This window comes from Amblyomma americanum, chromosome 1 (genome assembly GCF_052857255.1).
Source record: "Amblyomma americanum isolate KBUSLIRL-KWMA chromosome 1, ASM5285725v1, whole genome shotgun sequence".
NCBI classification, from domain to species: Eukaryota; Metazoa; Arthropoda; class Arachnida; order Ixodida; family Ixodidae; genus Amblyomma; species Amblyomma americanum.
In genome coordinates, this window is record NC_135497.1 from 223,243,317 (window position 1) to 223,264,768 (window position 21,452).

Sequence of the window (21,452 nt, forward strand, 5' to 3'; positions counted from 1 at the left end):
ATCCTTTTTTTTTTTTACAATCACTCTTTCCTCAGAGTTAAAACAGCCAGCACTAACCACTGCTTGGGCTGCACACCTGTTTGCCATTGTACTCAACTTGTCATACTATGTATATTTTTACTTCCTGCGGACAGGCGCCCCTTGAGCCTTGTGCATGAACAAGCTTTGAGGACCAGATCCAGAACTTTTAAACTGTGCGCTTTTAAGTGAACAAAAATGAAACCACAAACACAAAAAGTTGGCTTAGGAAGCAACACTGTTTCACTAAACACTAACAAAACATCACGCACTGCTAGCTGTAGTCTCTGTATCCTTGCAATGTGGGTGTACTGAAATGTGTACGAAATCGACTTTTATGATCAATGCTTTAGTTTTGCAATAGCAAATGGTGGTTTGTTACAATAATGTGCTCAAAATTAGATTAGAAAATCCCCAAAGGTTTTTCTCCTTTAAGGTTCTTCTTTTGTGTTATCAGTAACTCGAAGCATAAATACCTGGCTCTATTGTACAAGCATAATCTGTCTCATAAAATGGCAGACAGAATGAAATAAAATGAAAACTCAGTAGTGGACCTCTGAAGATAATGCATGTAATGTGAAGCACCTTGACTTAATGAACTGTATTACAAGAAATGCTGCATTCCATTATAAGCAGATGCATATGACATTGTATCATTCTCGTACTGCAATTTAGCACACTGCTTTTAAGTTCATTACCATGATAAAGTTTTGCAGGTTTACACTTCTATCCTGGAGGACAAAAGTGCTCAAAATATTTAAGGCAATCCATCTTGGAACTTGCTTTACAGTCATTTTTCCAAGCCCTATGCGGCTGCTGCAATGGCTGCATCATAGCAATCATCGAGAACTGCAAATGCGGCGAATGCAAGTTAGAAGCGCTGCATTTTAAATATTACGGTCTGTTTTCTTGAACCGAATGAGGGCAGCTGCTAAAACCAGAAATCTTTGCTTTTTGCCATCCTGCAAGACAGGTGCAAGTGGACTGATTTTGAGCAGTTCTGATGTGAGCAACATGTCAATAGGGCTTCACAGAAATGGGGGAAAGGGGGGTGTGCAAAGATGTTCTGCATGTAAGCCTGATAAAAACCCAAGCAAATAATCCCCAACGTCACAAATAGGAATGGTCTTGACCCCATAATATTAAATAAAAATATTGCTTCGAAAAACATTTGCCATTTGCTTATGCCTGCATGCCTCAAGTAATGTTCTCTCAAAATGAGCACCGGGTCCATTTGCCATTCTCCAAATATATGCAAGGTGCCAGTGCAAAAAATCAGAAAACAAACACATGAGTGCATGTTACTGTAGGCCGGCTAGTGCATGCCTATGGCCAAGAACTCCGGAACTTTTTTTCGAGGGGGGCAACAGGACTCTAAAATTTGTTTATTCATATTTATTTATTGCATATTTTATTTAAATATTTATTAATTTTATTTACTTTTTTACATTCTTTCATATTTTGCTGTTAAAATGTGTATTTGTTAATGCATACAGAATTTAAATTTAAATGGGTAGCTTTGTAAAAATTTACACAAGAGGAGTCAAGTGCCTTAAAAAGTTTGCACGTACTCTGTTTCAATTCTATTAATCATGCTCACGAACAGGGGTCAGTCAGTCAGTGACTTCTTTTGGGACATGATCGGTTAAGGCTAATCACATCAAATGTTTTACGACTGGCTATGAAGCCAATTAGCTTAACCCCACTCTGGTTTACATTAACAACATCCCAAAATTTACGAGACGCTTTGACAACTAAAGTGTTGAGAGGCAAAAGCCGCTTCCAGAAAATTCCATTGCTGACATAGCGCGGCGAGGGGTCATCTTGACACACCGTCTGCCCAAGGGCGACTGCTGTCGTTTTTTGCAAAGCCGGACGCGTGGCCATAGACGGTCTTTGCCTTTTTTTTCTCTGACACTCAGTCACACACACCGCAACACCTGTCAATCAATGCCAGATGTCCAGGAAGTTCCATTGCTTGTCACACGTCACACCGTTCCCGTGGCTATATCGACATCCAACATCTTTAGGGGATCTTAAGTGTTAATTACGCTTAATTACACATTTTTCCATCTAATCTGACACAAATCCGACGTTTTTCCCACCATTCTGTGACAATTTTCACTATGCTGTGGCGACTTCCGGTGGATGTGACGTCACGTTCCCGTGGCTATATCGACGCCCGCGCTATTTAGACGTAATTTCAACATTTTTGCTTATAATTAATTAACTAATTACTCTACAGTCATCAAAGTTGGCTTCTAGGTTCATGTTTTCCTCCTCTATCTGAAGCAACCATTCTTTTTCTGCTAGCTTTTTTAGTCCCCGAGTTAAACATGCGACACCCTCTGCAAACGGACGACAGTATGAGCCATTAAAGGCTTTCGCCTTAAAATGGCGGTGTTTAGAAACCTGATCCAAGTGCAAGCAGCTGGAGACTGGGCGGGATACTGCCCCTCTAGAGAGATGGTTTGGGGGAAAGGGGGGGGGGGGGGCGCTGTTTTCCCTTGCCCCCCTGTTCCAGAGTCTGCCTGTGGCTGCTCTAAACATCAGAGGCACGCACACCACATTGCAAGTGCAATGATGCGTACTGCCATCTTTAAAAACAGTCTCTAATTTCAAAAATGACACTACATGGTGAACGACAAGCACTTCAGTGTGTAGTGCCATCTTGTTTTCAAAGATGACATGCTAGTGCTATATGTGGCATGCCTCCTGTCAGGTATAGGCACATGAACAGATGCGGCAGCACAAGCTCATATGTTCCCTTTCAAGAAAGTTGCACCTGTGCAAGGCAACATGGAACTATGGTTTACTAAGGAACAGATGAAAAAAAAAAATTCTCAACATTAACTGGTGCAGAACACAGCCTTTGCACGTGCATATTACTGAAGCCATCTTCTGAATTCATTTAGCAAAAGCTTCAATACCTCTTGAAATTTCCTAAATCATTCACAACCAAAAGACCAAAGAAAGTAAGTAGAACGGGGAAAAAAAAAAAATTGTTTTAGACTGCAAATTTCTCAGCCCGCATTTCAAGAGTGGTGCTGTAATGTACCACATTAGTTGCTAGAGACATTAGACTTTGCCAGCACCCTTTCTGGTGAGGCCTGCCTGGCTAAGTGTTTCCACGTAGCATTGATAGATTTTGATCTAAAGCAGAGAAATAGTGTCTTAAACATGTCAGACCTTCCATGTCAGTTATATACTAGAACATATTCTAAATTCATATTTTCATTGCCATGCTGCCAATTCCACTGTACCTGGGTTGCAACGACCTGCCATATGTCAATAAAAAGCTAACAACATAAGATGCACTCACTCATGCACCATAACAGTGCCTGCCTATACAGAAGCAATTAACCACACTATTAAGCATCCATCCACATCAAAATTCTAAAAGCAGCAAAGGGAAGTCTGCTTGATGACAGCCAAAATTTACGGCTGCAAACCTACAAGCAAGCAAAGCATGTGATGTACCCTTTTGCACAAAGTTATCAGATGACGGTGTGGTAGCAATAACAAGTACGACACAAATGATCCCCCCCTCCCAGTCACACAGCAGCAATGCACTCTTTATGGTGTGTAGATTGGCAGTGGAGTTCAATGGGAGCCAGTCAAACAGTCATTAACACCATAACAAAAGCACTATTTGGAATGAGGGAAAAAAATGATGTGCGGGCGCAGGCGGTGTTACAACTTCAATTCATTCTCTTAATACTTGCAACCATGATGACAAGACTGGAATTCAATGACCTATACATGCCTCTATTTTTTCCCAAAAGGTGGGAATAATTGTGTGCCATTATGACTACAGCGGTGCTTGAAACAGCCCAGAGGATGCAGCATTTTATGCAAAACTGGTGGTACTGCGACAAGCTGGCTCCAGCAGTCCTTTCTTAGTCCCTGTTCAATCAAAACTACACAAGAGTTCAAAGCTGCCAAAGCAAACTTCCTGTCGTACAGTACGGAAGCGCTTGATGAACATTAATTAAATACAATGATCTCAACTGACATGAGGTTTGTGCTTGCTTCCGTCGGTGGAACGCTAATGTCAGGAGCAAATGTGCACTGCATGCAGAAGAACATAAAAGGCATTCTATGCATAACACAGCACTTCTCATGCATCTCTTCTATCTGTCATTAAAATTCATTTAAGTTGATAAGGCTGCTATGTGGCTTCGGACATCAGATGATAATAATCAATTTGAAAAAAAAAATGCATGAAAAAAAATGTATTGCACGGGAATTACCTAGCATAATTCCTCATGAGCAGAAGACCAAAATGTCATGATTCATTTTATACGTTTGGAAATAAGGGCATCAATAGTCATGCACACATACTCGTTGACAACAACAAAAAAAAAACACAGAAGGAACTCGCGCCATCGAAAAAACAAAAACAAGTGATGTATGCACCTGAACGCTCTTACCATGATTAAAACATCTATGATAAACACGGTGCTCTATGTACATATTGACCACAATGGTCATCAACAAAGAACAAGCTAAAAGAAAACAAACTAAAACACATTGAGCTGCGTTGAACATGCTTGCTGCTGCACTCAGTCAGTCCTACACGTATTGGCTATGTAAGTATATAGCTTCCACAAATGGCCATGAAGTGTGTTGAGACATGAGAGAGGCTTAAGTGCCACAAACAAGCCTAACACTTCCCAAACCTGGCAGTCATTTTCATGAAAACTCTTAACTTCGGTCAACAATGCCTCGACACTGAGAGAGGAGGTTTGGAGGGGATTAAGAGCAAGGAAAGCATATTGTTTTGTTGAACTTCTTGTGAAAAAAGATTTTTTGAAAATTTTGAAGGTAATGTCACTTGGATGACACAGCAGCAATTAAAAAATAGACTTTCCAAAGGGACATCAATACTTGTACTAATGGGAAGTCGCAGAATTCATACACAAAACACATTGCCATTTAATGCGAGTCTCAGCAGTAATATTAGTAAAGTGAAGCAAAAATCCCAAGTTTCATTGTGAGAGTAGCACATGCTTATCCTCTCAATGTACATCCATGCCAATTGAGAACTATCTTTACTTGAGACTCCTACCTGAAGATGAAGACCGAAGGCATTTCCTGAGCCCCAGCACCTCCTCAAATGTTTAGTTCAAAATAGCAACAAAGCACAGTAGCTTCATGTGCACTGACTGCACAATAAAGAGTTCCACAACATAAGGATGCTTTAGTCGTTGGCAGAAACTATGCATAAGTAATTTTTGAGCAACACTTTAATCGGTCATAACTTAAGTGCCAACAAATTGGAAGACTGAATTTGAGAGACACCAGCAACAGTGTTAAGCCAGGCTTCATTTCTGCTTTGTGTTCAAAATCAGGCACGTGAAGAGCATTTGCACATTCCTAATCAAGCTGTTCAATTTCTTCCATAATTCCGCCAAGAGGAAACAGTGCCGAGAGCATCAACTTGCTCCAGGAGCAGAACACACTGGAGCCGTTCACAACCTTTCCAATAGCATTCTGTGCAGCGATCAAACATTAACAATAAAAACAATCTATGACACAGATGCTAGGTTTGGAGATAATGGATAGGATGGCTAAAAGACAAAGAAGGCAAACAGAGAAATTCGATTCCATCGCGAGGTGAGAAATGATCATGAGATGAATATCAATGAGAATAGCAGCAGTAAGGAAGGAATAAAAAGTGGACTGTTCCACACCAAGAACAAGAAAGAGAGACACTCAATGGAAAAACATGAAATAAAGCAAGCACTAATGGTAGAAGACAGACTGTAAGGAAGAAATATTCCAGATAAATCGAGCATGTGCACCACAGTGCACAGCAAGCAAGTTCAAAATGAAGGCAAAGCATGCAGCAATCACTCATGCAAGCAACAAAGAAACATTGTCTGGAGGCATGGACGAACAGCCCCCAGTTACTTTGTTCTCCCTTTCATGCGAATTTCTTTTCCCTGAGTCTGTCCAGCCTCGTAAGGGGAAAGAGAAAAGTCCTTTCTCACTCACTCGCCTAGCCTGACGCCAATGCACACTGATGAATAGATGTATTCACACAAACAATAAGCATGCACACCATCACGCCCAAAAGAAGGGGCACCAGTTGAAAGCAAAGGCAAAAGGATAGAGACGAGACGTCAGAAAAAGAAGATAGCGAGAGACAAAAGACAGAAAAATGAAAAGGTGCAAAGAAAAAAAACCTCCTATTAAGGTCTCGCCACCCACTCAAGCTCCGTGACATTGTGCAGAGTCCCTGTTGAGTTGTAGAGCTCATGACACTTCCACGCAAAATCTGTGCCACACACAACTGGCTGGCCAGCCAAGAGCGTTGGGTGGCATCATGTGTTCTTTGCACATCTCAACATGTTTCTATTTCTCTCCTCCAGTGTATGCTGGTACATATATGCGTGTGTCTGTTTCTGAGGGTCTCTCTCTCTCTCTCTATGTGTGTGTATATATATATATATATACACATATAAGTGTGCGTGTGTGTATATATATAGATATATATATGTATATATATACTATACATTCTGCACTCACTCGGCACGCATACACAGGGCTGGCCAGGCGTCGACGCCCTATTGATGCACGCACAAGCACACACTATCACATCCATGCGTGTTGTGTACACGAGACAACAAGCTGGTTACATAACGTTAGAGCTCTCTCACGATTGCTCCCCGCTGACCGCCGGGCCTGTACAGGGAGGACAGGCCCCCCTTTCTCGTGCTCACTTTTTGTTTTCCTTTTTTTTGTTTCCCAAGAGAAAATGTCATCCGCACACTCCGCTTGAAGCCGCGGCCGGCCCGGCTACACAGTTTCCTGGGCCGGACGCAGCTCCGGCGGGGTCGTACGAAATGGGCAGAGGACGAGAGGCGGAGGAGGAGGGGGCGCGCGCTGTTTCTCACACGGACGCGGAGCGGGCCAGGTTCCGGTCAGGGTTCTTCCGGTCGAGACGTTTCCGGCGGAGGGGCGTGGGGGCTGGCGGAGGAGCCGGATGCTATTTCTTCTTGGCGTGGAGCATCTCCATGAGGAGCGTCTGTGATGGGGCGCTGCCGCTCATGTGCTTGTAAAAGAGGTACTCCTCCCCGCGTGTGCTGATCAGCTTCAGGTTTGGAAGCATCTGGTACAGCTGGCCAAATTTGTCCTGCAGAAGGACAAGTACAAGGACTAGTTTGAAGGACAAGCCTGGCACCACTGCTCATCCTCAGTTACAAGTCAACTGCAATCAGCTGCAAACAAGGCAAGTAATCATGCCAGAAAAAAAACAGGACTCATGTACACGCCATTTCATTTGTATGCAGCTCTGAGTGAGCCATTACATGGTCCATTTGCTGCTGCAAAGAACCAACCATATATGAATACAGATCATTACACTTATCCGACATTCTGGCACGGTACATTTTGGAAAGGAGAGGCAGGTAGGGGAGTGCAGCTGCTTTTTCTGAGCAGACGTTAGTAATCTCCAAAAAAGAATTGGAGGAGGAAGTCCTAAAGTGCTTGCTTTAAGCACACACGTACGGTGATCTGAGGGTAATTGTTGAGGCAGTATTCGAGGTGAACCTGCTTGGTCTGCTCCTGGGCTTCATGCACCAGCCTGACGTTGCTCAAAGTCCGCACGTCTGCTCCGGCCGCACCAGCACACACACACAGGAAGACAGCAGCAGGCCCCACCAGGAAAGGAAATGCAGCACTTCTTTAGAACACAGGTTTTTTTTTTTTTTTCAACAGAGAGCAACGAATCAGAAAGGGCTAGGAAGGACAGCAGAAGGCTACCACATCCAGTAAGTCAGTTCCCTGTGCCAGGTAATTTAGCAGCAGCTACAGAATCAAAGCACGGACACTTGAAACAAAACTTATTGCAACTAAGCATGCTCATACTTAAAACTTCTACTGCAAAGGCATTCAAAAAGTAAGACAGCATTGAATCTCCTGTGCCCTTACAGGTTGAACATATAATGTTTACAATTTATACTATTTTGATTCGGCTCACTATGGTAACATGTCAGATATAGCTAAAGACTTAAAGGCATAGCACTGGCATGAAACCATTCTCTTAGTGCCCCATGTATTGGGTGTAGTAATGTGCACAGCCATACAGAAATGCCAAAGCCAGAATTGCACACAGGCAATGCAATCTTTTTTAACCTCTGAACCGGCATATGTGCTGTCGGGCACTCAAATATTTAATGAATCTCCTTGTGACAAAAGGAACCTATTACACACTGATGCCATCTACAGATCTGTCCAAAAATTTGCAGAAAAAAACTCTTCCTTCTTTTCAAGTACAAAAAACAAAAAGCGATACTGAAAACAGGTTACCTACAAAGAAATGTCTGGCTTATTGCATGTTATTTTTTTTAAACTCTCACCTGGCCACAGAAAATAGCTGCATGTAGCATAGTGTAGCAAGGCTTTTATCCAGAACACACAAAATCTATTTCTAGCATGCAGTACCCAAGGCAAAAAAAGCTCTCGGCCAATGCACATGTGACCACATGGTACTACTAGAGGTGGATCTCTACTAGTACCCCTCGTTCCTTTAGGCCTATTGATAACAAGAGTGACATCTTTTTACAAAGCACAGCAACAGGATGCCAGGCAGCTGTAGGGGGACTACCACAATGCTCCATCAACTCCTGTTTAGCATCCACAGGCCGGTAAACTTTTGACAAGTATGACACATATCATGACAAGTTCCTAATCCATCAATGAGGGCATAGATTTTGCAAGAGGTTTCCTGGGGCTCCACAAGAGCCAAGAGACCCGTCTCCACAGGATTTCTTTTTTTCTAAGTTTGTGGCTAAAGACGAAAATTTCCAGTTTCAACCAGAGCAAGCAACTAGAATAATTCAGAGTGAACACAAAACCATGCACAATGTAAGCCTCAAGTGCTTTTTGTTTGCAAGGCAGACATTAAAAAACCCACCCAAAAGCTCCAATTAGTGAAAAGGTGGACTGAACAAGGGACGTCCCTCTCCTCTCAAAATTTATGTTTGGAACTCACTTTAAACCACCAAACATCTGAAATATTGGCAACAGCTCCCACTGGTCTCCGTAAGACCCCAGTGGGAACCACTGCACAGTAAGGAACATCACTTGGTTGGGTTACATATTTAAAAAGCTTTCAAGATTATAAACTATGCAAAAATTTCCTGTACTCAGGCAGAAGAATATGGTAGATTCTCAGATGCTGCAGGAAATGCTGCTGCAGGAATGACCAACAAGCAGCACTCCTGGACACACAAGACGAAAAAACCACCTTTCCGATGGCTCACCTCCAAGCTCACATTCGGCAACTTGAGGTTGAGACACTGCACAGCAAAAATGCATCAGTGTTTTGCCAAATAAAAAGCATCAGTGAAATGAGTACTGCTGCCCAATGTCATGAACAGTTGTTAGATGGATGGATGCATGGATGGATGTATGTCACAAAAGATATGTGGATGAATGCAAACAACAATACCACACAAAAAAAAAAACTACGCAAAAATGGGCAGCAACTGACATGCATTAAAATTTATATGATTTCACTGGCTTATATTTTACCTGTTTGCTTCATGCGGCAAGAAATCAAGCTTTTACCATTTATTTCTCCAGCACAGTCAAAATGATGTTAAACAATACCACCAAATATGACAGTGTAACGAAAACACAGAGTCGACCACCTGTAATGCCATGATGAAAAATAATATTAACAACGAATGAATGAATGAACGAATGAATGAATGAAAACGAACAACCAAATACAGCACTTGGGAATTTGTGACTTCAATGAACAAGTAGGAAGGGACAGCTGCCTCTTTGTACCTTTGATATGGTGGCTTCATTGTCTAGCAAGTAAGATGTAAGAGAGGGCCTTGGAGACTTAGGAGCCCCAGTTGCAAGCAATTCGCAGCAACTGCAAAGTCTCGCAACAACCAAATACAGAAACCATGCCCCAAAGCTAACAGTGTTCTAGTGGCAAAGCAAGGGGCGGGGGTGTTACTGAGGAAGAGAGATGGAAAAATGAAAAACCAAAAGATGAAAAAAAAAAAGGTAAACATGCACTGCTAGCCATTACTTTGAAAAAATAACTGTTGATCAACTACTACTCAGAAGTTGATTAATAATACATTCTTGCTTTGAGCATTAAAACAACATTCAACAAGCAAAAGACTTAAAAAATGTCTGGTATTTGTTTACCAGTCAACTCCAAAAAAAGAACCAAACTCAATGTTTTCGGCAAATGCAGTTTCTCCTGTCGCGAAGAAGTGAAAAAATTTTTCATGGTAGCAGCTGGCATTCTTGTATTGCCCATCTGCTTCTGAATGAGCATTGGGATTTCAGACTTTGGTTGTACAGATGTCACCCTAGATAAGCATTGCTTAGATTCTAATGCGTATGAAAATATGCAGGAAAAATCCATGAGTCTTTCAATTACAAAAGCCCCGATGGCATTACTTGTAAGGAAAAGGAGCAGAGTGCTAATAGGCAACAGATCTGGTCTTTGCCAAAAGTAACCATGTTACCCTTACTGCTTCTCATGCTATCAGAAAACTTTGTCACCTAGAGAAGGATAGCGATGGCGCAAGTTATCCCTCCATCTGATGAGGGCTGGCAACTGCCCGCCCACTTTTTCTGAGGCCACGGCAGCCTGGTTACTTTCGGCAAGACAGTGTATGAAAGGCAGGTGATGAACAAACTGCCAAAAGAATCCTGCTTAAATTGCAACAGAAGTGTTAGTTAGCCTGGCACTGCTGCTTGCCTGTCATCCTAGCACTTTAGAACCCATTTTCTGCTAAACTGCTCTCTCTTAGAAGGAGCCACAGCAGAAGCCAGGAAGAGATAGTCAAGTGCAGAATAGCAACAGCAGCCAAGGTGGCTGGGCACCTGGATTGAGCAGAAGCAGGAACTTGAGGCAGACGTAGTCGACCGGGTCAAAGCGCAGCTCCTGCAGCCGGGCAGCGAGCGCGTGCAGCTGGTCAGCCAGTGCAGGCAGCCCCAGCAGCGCCAGTGACACAAGCGAGAACTTCTGTCCATTGGGCAGGGTGGTGTCATCCGGCAAGCCATTGTGCAGCCGCTGGTGCACGTGGTCTAGGATCAGCATATCGCTCCATGACTGCTGCAGCAGCTTCATCTGGTCGTCCACCTAAGCGGAGTCAAATGTGATGTTTGGTAAGTTTTTCAGCATGTGACCAACTGTGCATGTAACGGGATCACGAATCATGCATAGCAATGCCCAACAGTGAGAAAAGCAGCCTGACTGTCATACTATGCAATGCCTTTTTCCATAGTATCCGTAGGAAATCATTTCATGGCAAAATTTTCAATTGCTACATAAGATGCGGTGAAAACACCTGAAAATTAGAACAGATAGATACGCCAAACAGGACTCTGTGCTTGGCTAGTGCACCCAATTCTAACTGCAGGTTTTCCTTTCAGTCGCTGGACACTTTTTGTGCTTTGCACTGTATGCATGCACCACGCCAGATTAAAGGAAACTGTTCAAAAGTGCAAAGCATACCACTGCATCATTCTGCAGGTGCTATTTCTCAGCAACAAATTCCAAGGTGCACCTAATGAACCTGCAAGAAGGCTGCATACATTTGTCCCGTGTTGCAGGCTCTCATCACAAAGCCCTGCTTTTGTTAAGTCTACATGTTTAACATATTTGGGGTCTACAGTCGTGTCCCGTTAATGCGACCCCCATTAATATGAACGACTTGAATTATGGCTAACTTTTGTGGGGACCAAACTTGTTCAATGTATTTATGACTCGTTAATACGGAAACTCTCTGTCCGGACAATGCACAGGGTGAAAATGCACGGAGCCCATTGTTGCCCATGTATTTTTGTACCGTTAATATGGACAGCAAGGAGAATAAAATCCCGACGGCCCCTAAAAGATGTTCCGCTCCTTGTATTTTGAATGCAAGGCACCAGCGAAAGGCAGCATGACAGTGCATATGCTGTAATGATGGCCTATGTGAGCGTGTGTGGGGTATAATGCTTTACAGTGGCAGGGTGCACCGTCGTTGCGCCTTGCCAATTGCAGCATTGCATGAATGGCTGCGGGAAAGAATTCACTCTCTGCAGCCTGTTCTATGCTGAGAACTACACCCTCCAGTTGTCAGCCGATTGAGTATACAGTTCTTTGAATTTAAACAGTACTAGCAGGAGAAACTTTATCATGCCATGAGGCGACATACTGCATTCCATATGCCTCTAGACGCTTCAAGCATGCTTCAATCTGCACGGCATTATTTTAAAGATAATGGTGACTAGAATAAGGCACTTGGAGATTTAAAGATTGCCTGATGATAGCCTGACTCCACTTCAGTGCCCGCCACTATGCACAGAAGCAGACTGTAATCATAATGTTTATTCAGAATATCTGTTTTTGCAGCGATAGCTACACTATAGCCAGCCACTTCGCGAGGTCAGCGTGGCTGCGCGCTGAGCCGTGGTACAGTGCAATGCTTTCCAGTGGCACGACCGCACCTCTACAACTGACGCGCATGGTGTCTCCTGCAGCGACGGCGCTGCCATCGACCACTCTTGAAAGCTCGCTTCTGCAGCGGCACACCAGAATGGAAGGCTTGTTTGGTTACATAATAAACACTGTTTCAACATAATTAACTGTTGGCTCGCCATTTATTTAAATTCTTTTTCAGGCAACTTTATCAGTGTCGACTTTTATTGAACTGACCCTACAATTTCGGACTTTTCATTGTAAACAAAACTAGAAGCAGACGAAAGCCAGTCGATGTATTTTTCGTGAGCTCAGCATTTCGCTAACACGGGTAAGAATAGTATTTCGAGAGTACGGAATTTCATGAAGCAGAGGTTCCTTGTGGGACCAATTCTGTGATTTTCGAGAAAAATCGTTCACAATATCTGTCATCTGGGATAGATGCAAAAGAATTGGTTGATTTAATTTGCACGTTGTTTCATACGTGCAAAATCACGGTAATTTGTTAGCGCTCACGGTAAACAAGGCTTAAAACGCGACGCCGACAAGAAAAAGAAAGTGCGAAACTGCCCTTGTTTATTTGGACTTGTTTAAGCCCTTGACAAATACAGCCATGTGGTTACATAAAAGTTGACTACACGAGGAGTCAAACTTTCTGCATGCACTCCGCATACCACCTTTAAGGGAGCAGTGCAATGTATCATGTGCAAGATGTCCATTGCACTTTCACGGTGTACCTTTCGTGCACTGAAACAACTTGTGAAAATGTCCTCTAGCCTGGTTGTGAAACGAAACAGTTCAAGCGAGGGGTAGAGCAAGCCTGCTTGATCATTGTGCTGCACAAATGCTGCAGCATGCAAGTGGCACCCTTGCTCAACTGGAAGTAATAGGCTGTCGATGCAAACAGAGCACTTGCTTGGAAGCACACATTTATTTGCCACGTAGCCAGAGATATAATAAATTAGCCTAGAGTCACTTCGCTCCACATGGTAATCATGTTTTACTGTTTCAGCACTGTCACATGAACCCGAAGGTCCCGCTTGCTCTTCTGTGCAAAGCTTCATTGTGTCAATCAGCTGTTGCTTTGCGGTTTCCTCCTTGTCCCCAGTATCAAGAAGACAACTGATGACATCGCTGTCCGCATTCCCACCTGCAACACTGTGAGCTAAGTTATAAAAAGACAGACAGTGAACAGTGAGCACGAACTGTTACGGCGTCGGGTTAGAGTTGCAGCCAGATGACAGTCTAACAATCCCGAAGAAGTTCTCCACTTTATCCTGACTAAGCCGGGACATTAACAAGTAGCTATAGCCAACTTGTTCGTGCAAATAGCGAAGGACCTCAAGAGTACTTGTCAAAGTAACTCTTAAGCCATCCGCTGTTGACTCATTGAGGAAATACTTCTTATGAGCATGCTGCTCCCAGATGTCCAAGAAACTAAGCATCTCCTTTATTTTCTCAACACCTGCAGCGGTATGTCTCAGTGCTTCCGCTGGGTAACTTGCAGTCATTACACCAATCAGGGACTTCATTGTCACGAAGAACTTTTCCGTGGCTTCAGTATTACCGCAGCTCCTCTCCAGCTGAGCCCAGTACAGAAAAAATGCTTACAAAGGACCATATCCAAACAGTTGGAAAGCATAACTTGCCCGCAATTTTTTTAAATTGTTGGGGCTGATACGCACGCTTGTTATTCCTGGCATTGCCTTCATTGTGACAGCATTACTGTCGAGTTCGAAAGCCTCTCGAGCAAACTGCATGGAAATCGAACCCACAGGGGTGTCAATTTGTTGACGAGGAGCCGGTTTCTGACATTTTTGACCAGGTGCGGAAAATCGGGGAAAAAATGCAAAACACGGCCGCTGTCGACAGGATGTGGCTTCTTACAGACCACTTCTTTCGATGTTGCTCGAATGTTGGAACATGTGCACATTTTCCTGTTCCAGGATGCTGCGTTGCACGTTATGTAGTCCACAAAGAGACCACCTCTTTCTGTCAGAACTGTGGACTCAAGTATGATTTTGGCCAACAGGTCACCTTTCATGTTCTCATTGCTCCCAAAAACACCAATAACTTGAGACCATCTACCAACTAGCAGCACGAACATTACAACGAGGCCATGATTGCATGGTAATGTTTCTTTTTCTGATGTATATGGTCCCAAGTCAACAAAGCCTTCAATCTTTGCATCTGTTGCCAATGACAGATGTTCAGCCAGCTTCATCTAATCTATGATTATTCCACTGTGTCGGTGTAACACATCCAGTTGAGCAACTTTCTTTTTCAAAACATTCAGCATCTTTTCATTAAACCCGTAGCCGCTCCTGTAGTGTGCAGTGTACTTGCGTAGTGTTGTTTTACTTGGCAGAGCAAAGATTTTCTGCCTCCGCATATACTGATAGATTTTCGGGCTTCTCATGTTGAGAAGAATACATTCCAGCATCCAGTCTTTGTCACAGTTCATGCCCCGTGGACTCTTCCTTCTGGCTGCCTCAAAACACTGCCTGACAGTGAGTTGCTGCTTTATAGACAAAGAGCTTATTTTTTCAGTTGTTCTAGCACACTCACTTTTCATTTTTTTGAGGTTCAGCGCGAGCTTCTGTAGCTTTGATGCAAGTCACTGGTTTTTTTGTGCACTTGCTTGCAGCTTCCTTGTAACGCAGCCACGGTTACTGTTACTATTCTTCGTTCCTTCACTCCTTTTGAGATGTGAATGATATGTAACTAAGTCTTTTCGCAAATATTTACAAACGACGCAAGCCATTCAGTCTTTCACTGCCTTTCCTTGGCAGTTAATGTTGTAGGCTGTTCCCGACTTGTGCTCAATTTGGCTTTTCAAGTGTACTGTAAGGCTAGTCAGCAGGCAGCTTTCATTCTGCAACGCTGCAACTTTGCAGATATGCATTTCTTGTGCTTCCTGCAGGATGTTAACGGCATCCTGAATTGTTGCCACTGGAGCGCCAGCCGCCTGCTTACCCTGCACGAACGTCTTCGACTGCAAAGCGCCAGCGCTTCCCAGGCACCTTCATATCCATCAGCACGGTGACAGTCGTGGCCGCACCAACTTCACTGCCAGCCGCAGGTTCGTCAACCTCTGCAACCTGCCTTCATGCCTTTTTCTGAGGTGAGACTTCGTCACTGCCCTTCCTTTTCCTTCCATTTCTCTTGGGAGTGGGCTTTTTGCTTAGGTAAGCTGGCAGGTTCGGCAGAATTGTGGGGACTGCGTCCGGTGCAAGTGTAGGCATCCCTCGTGGAATGCGAACTTCCTCGCCATTTATGCTGTGCGCATAGTCTGATAATGAGGTGTTGCTCAAAACGCAGTTCACATACCGCGCAGTATTCTGTTAGCGGCTTGCCGGCTCTGTGTAGGTGTCTTTCCCACGTGGATCTCCGCTCGGGATCTGCAGGCGCCTTGAACAGCTACAGCTTCTTTGCACTTTTTGCTCAGGCGTATCCTGTGCTACACCCCAGGGCGTAGCAGTGGCTGAGGCGTTGCTTTTCACTCATCGATGCACTGAGTGGACGCATTCACATGAGAAGAGTACGCAAAACACAACCACACGGAATGAAAAGGCACACCCGAAACACAGCACTGAAATGCACTGGCCGTGCATGCCGAGACCAGTTGCCTTCAAGAGTGGTCGACGAGAGCGCCACCGCTTCGAACTACACTTCCGGTGATGCGCGTAGCAAGGTGCTGCTCCCTCCGTTCGTTCCACTGCCCTCTTCTAGTTCACCGTGGCACCACCGCTCCGCCAGCTGTGCGCAGGCGCGGAGTGACGTCATAGCCCGCAGCTGGTGTGCGCGCCTCGCCGCTGCGCCGACGGCGCAGCAGACGCCGTCCGCCTCGTCAGTTGTGCGCTTGCGCGGAGTGACGCCAGTGCACGCAGCTAGTGTGCGCGCCGTGCGCCTACATTCGCTACCATTTCGAGCCTTCAGCGTGGCGGCGTCGTGGCCACCGTGGCAGCTGCCGGCGGCGCGGCGCGCCGGCGAAACAGAGTGGGGGAGGAGTGTAGCGAATCCAGGTCCAGGGACGACGAAGGAACGCCCAGCGCAACGGAGCGGCGAAAGACTGACTTTGCAATTTGGCTGAGCGAGATCCACTCGGCCAGCTGTAGCTATCGCGTCACTCCAGGTTTAACCAGCGGTAAACCAGAGCCATTTTGTTGTTCTTCACGATTCATTATTACGGACAACTTGTTACATGGACAGTTTTGTTCGGGAACCAAAGTTTTGTTCGGGAACCAAAGTGTACGTATTGACAAGGAATGACTGTGTAGTCCCTTGAGCTCAGTAATTTCAACAGTGAAGCATTTCCTTTCATGTGCAAGGGATTCTTCTTTTCAAGATAATCCTTCAGAAAGCACTACATTTGTTTCAAATCTTCAAACATGACAGGGCAGTATAACCTTTTGCGAGCCACACTGCCGATATATGTAGGTCTGGAAGCCACTAGCACATTCATGTAACCGAGTGTAATAAAACCAGACGCGCTACAAGGCCGCATCGTACAAGTCACGCACAGCGTGTGACTGCAAGCGCGATAAAAGGAATAACACTGTCGACAATTACCTACCGGCTTATGGGGCGCATAAGCGCAACCGCGACAACGCGGCGTTGCCAAATGCCAATGGGCAAATTCCCCCTTTGCGCGACCAGTAGGAGTGGCGCGCGCTGCCCCCTTCGTCCACTAACGGAGGGGGTAGAGCGGACGCGCGCTTCACAATGGCGGTCACTTCCATATTAATTATACGCCAAGACAAAGATGGCGCTTGCGCAAATGGCCGCGGATCGTGTCCAATTGCATTGTCCGGACGGCGGGAAGAGAAGTGGGCCGCAGCCGCTACTACGTGAGGAAACACGCGTGCTAGCCTGCTCACGAGGAGCACTTTGAAGAACAAAAGAGCGCACCAACCATGTGCTTGCGCCTTACGACACCAGAGCCTTTTTGAAAAGCTCAATTCCCGCCGCAGGTCTCGCTCTGCGGAAGGCAGCATGCCTTCATTTGCCTGTCGCTACATCGCAACTTTCTTCAAAATGCCTCATTTACACTTCTCCCTCCGTTCCGGCGCAACATATGTGGCCTACACGTGGCCGCGCGACAGTTGTTTGCGAGGGTAATAATGCACACAGTCATCGGGGCTACGTAATGATTAAGGCCTCGCGCGGAGCATGAAGCCGCACAGGTGAGTATCCCGGTAGCGTCTGCGTCACATATCACGGGGAACGCCTCAGCGAAATTGTGCGCGAGAGTGGTGGCACGCCGACCGCGCCTTCGACCGACAAAGGTTGCTCCCCGGATAGTGCAGGCCTGCCACGCCGATATCTGCGCTGGTCGCAGCGAGCGGACGGCCGGATATTCTAACAGGGTCGCTACGTGTCATGTATCCGGCCAATTCGGACGAACTTGTGCACTGCCTCTGAAAAGCGGGCCAGAAGCCCGCACTGGACGGAGGGTGTAGTTGCTGGACTGTTGAGTTAACCTCCAGGGAAAGCACTATCGAGGCTGTAGCACGAGGACTGTCTCTGCACCTATTCACAATTCAGTCCAAGCAGCAGGTGTTCTGACATCAGCATTATTTCCATTGTGTACACGCAGGTGCCAAACACTGGCTCCTTTGACTGCAGCGAGCAGCTACAGGCTCCATCCTGCTCGCGCCAGGAGCACGCAACAGTCCAGCGAGCAATATGGCGGCGCACAAGTAGACCTGTTCATTCGGCACACCCAGACGTCAAAAGGCCTGCTCTTTGGAACGACCAAGGAGAGCACTTTTTGTAAAGTTCTGCAGTCGGATACAACTCAGGCACGAAGCGAAAATCGCCAATACATCAACGGATGCTCTGTAACCAGTGGTGGCGACTAACTATCCAGACGTCACGGTCAGCTACCTTGCACGTGCTAGCCACCTGCGATGCCGCGCAAGGCAGTTGACCGTGGCAATTGGGGTGACGCCACTGCGTGGTTGAAGGACATGCCTCGAAATTCTGGCCCCACCGAGCAAGACCAGCCAGGCCGAGGCACCGAATTCTGAAGCCCGCAGTGCGGAGACAGCGGGAGAAGTGAGTGGCAATCGGCGGTACAGGCACAGACTTCGTTAAAGTGTCCGGCCCACAAGGTTCGCAGTGAAGCCCTATATCCGGGCACGTTTAAAGCTTTAGAGCTTCGCAGGGCTGCAGGATCGGTCTGCTCACCAACCAGGGATTCTGAGGGGTGCCCAAAGCACCCTGCGCAGCCAGCTCATCGGGGCAAACGCGCGTCCCACCGACGACGTCATATATTCATATGAGGCAGTGTACTCAGAGGTGCGTTTGCACGAGTAGGGACGACACGAAACGGGACGTCGCTGTCGGTTGCGCGGCGCAGCCCGTGAAGCGCTCATTGTGAGCGCGCAGTGCAGCCAGGGGCGCATCCGGCCGCCGGGCGCGCGTACGCAGCCCCCGATCGCGGCGAGCAGAGAGGCCAGCCGGGAAGCGGCGAAAGTGGCGAGGGACGCCGGGGCTCAATCAAACACGCACCGTCGGGCAGCGCAATGCAACGGGCGACAAAAGATGTAGGCCGGCTGTGAGTGACAGCCGCCGCTTCGACGCCGACAATGGCAGCGCGCACTGCCGCCACCGAAAAGTTTCGCCCGCCATGACACGCGACGATACGGCACAACCAGAAGCACGGGCCCCTTTGAGAACAAAAAAAAAAGCAAAAAAAAGGGGGGGGGGATGCGAAACTAGCGTTCACCGTCCTTTCTCGTTGTCTTTCGCCTCTTACGACACGCCGCGTTGGGGTCACACATCGCGGGCCGCCGCCCACGGTCTACACGCGGAAAGGCCGAACGTTCCCCCGAGAGCCGCAGCGTCACGCGCGAGGAGGCTCCTTCAATGCAGAGTGGTTTCACACATTCTCACGCAGGGATGCGTGGCTTCTGTACACGCCTCCGCTACGGTGGCCACTTCGAAAACAGAAAATGGTATTAAAATCAAAGGCACACCAGGGCAAACGTGACCAAAACACACGCGCCTCATTATTATGTCAGGCCCAGTAATTGCTGGACGCCGACGAAGTCCCCAGGAGTTTATCGCTCACTTCTGCTTTTTTATGAGCGAATAAACTCTGGCAGCGTCTTGTACACATATTCTGGACTTGTATTTTGCTCTTGTTTTATACATCATCATCATCATCATCAGCCTTACTACACCCACTGCAGGGCAAAGGCCTCTCCCATGTCTCTCCAATTAACCCTATCCTTTGCCAGCTGCATCCACCCTTTGCCTGCAAACTTCTTAATCTCATCCGCCCACCTAACCTTCTGCCGCCCCCTGCTACGCTTACTTTCTCTTGGAACCCACTCCGTTACCCTTCACGACCAGCGGTTATCTTGCCTTCGCATTACATGCCCTTCCCAAGCCCATTTCTTTCTCTTGATTTCGACTAGGATGTCATTAACCCGTGTTTGTTCCCTCACCCACTCTGCCCGCTTCCGATCTCTTAACGTTACACCTATCATTTTTCTTTCCATGGCTCGCTGCGTTGTCCTTAACCTAAGCTGAACGGTCCTTTATTCAGGAATTCGGATATAGCACGAAATTCGGGTACAAATCTGGTTATTGAGAAAAAAGCTGAAAAATTCGGGACATTCCGGGTCTATGTTTACAGCAAACCACAATGTGCTGTAAGCACACGTTTTTGAACGGGACCTCTAAAATGCTGCAATTTTAGCTCATTATTTTCATAAACAATATTGAAATAGCACGTCGCGCTAAAAACGTCACTAAATCCGATATCGTTTATTCACATTTATTCAACTATTTCGTCGTGCGTATGAAAATCTCCTCTGCAGCCTTCTATAGTCCGTGCAGTTTTGTACACTGCGGAAACACATTCTTTCAACATCAAAGCAACGATTTTAAACGCACAAGAGTCTTAAAACAGGACGTCACTGGCGCTGGCAACGCAAGACATGACGACGCCAAAAGAAGTGTGCTGAGTACCGATGTTTTGGCCCCTCGAGATGAGATAAAATGTAAGTACAAACTTATCCTCAAATTAAGCCGTGACTCCTCTTTTACAATACCTCTCTGGAATATGCTCGAGATATCCGCTGATTATCGCGCGATCATTTTTTATTAATTTCATTTTGTTCGACGTGCAAAAATCTGGCAGAAGTGAGTTTCACCGAAAAACGAAGGTCCCAATACAGTGTACACCATAAGATTTCTAATTAACACTCTTGTCTGGGCGAGTTGGTTCATTTCTAACAAAGGATGCACTTGCGCAAAGAACACAGGACACAACTTGTATGTGCTACTTTGTTGTGTCCTGTGTTCTTTGCGCAAGTGCATTCTTTGTTAAAGATTTCTAAGTCGAGTATAATATTCCACGCCAATGTCGCAAGCGAAGATGCCAGACTGTTTTACCCGCTTCAATATGTGTCATCCCGTCCCAAACTATATAAAGCTCCGTCCCAAACTATATAAAGCTCCGGCCAGTCAGAAATGTTGTTACAAGTGGGGCGCACAGTCACTGTCAAATACGAGCATTAATTCTTCAAGCCATCTGTCACAACCAAGTGGCACTGTCAATGGACAACGACAGCGCGCCGCCGCGGACGTCGGGTACACTTCTCTGACTGCGCCACACGACATGAAACCGCACCAGAACCCAGAGAGATTAGAAACGTACGCTCTTAGATGTCTATCCTTCATGACATTACACTGCTCCCATTTTTAGGAACAAGGCTCCCCCGGCATCTGAAAAGTTCGGAACCTTCGGCATTCGGAAAGCTGCGCTTCGTTTCTCATACGGCAACTCTCATATCGGCGTAAAGCAGAGAGAACGTGTCTTCAACTGAACGCCCGCACCACCCGCCTTAGCATCAATATTACTGCGCAGGCGGCAGCACTTGCCGCGACCGTTCTAAAGGCGTACTTATTAGTAAGCGTGCAACGTAGCAAATCCTAAACGCCTAAGGGGGAAAGGAATGCAAATTCGGAC

The 21,452-nt window shown here is 46.1% G+C and overlaps 1 protein-coding gene across 1 annotated transcript in view; it reads right to left on the bottom strand.

The window, feature by feature from the left end:
* Nucleotides 1–1,481: 1,481 nt before the first annotated feature.
* ftz-f1 (ftz transcription factor 1) overlaps nucleotides 1,482–21,452 on the bottom strand; it is a 303,218-nt gene continuing 283,247 nt past the window's right edge. Inside the window, exons 5-7 of the mRNA XM_077648558.1 lie at nucleotides 10,885–11,143; nucleotides 7,534–7,634; nucleotides 1,482–7,159 (exon numbers count right to left, since the gene is read on the bottom strand). Of these exons, the coding sequence (XP_077504684.1) occupies nucleotides 7,013–7,159; nucleotides 7,534–7,634; nucleotides 10,885–11,143 (507 nt within the window). The 3' untranslated portion in view covers nucleotides 1,482–7,012. The remainder of the gene's footprint in view (nucleotides 7,160–7,533; nucleotides 7,635–10,884; nucleotides 11,144–21,452) is intronic.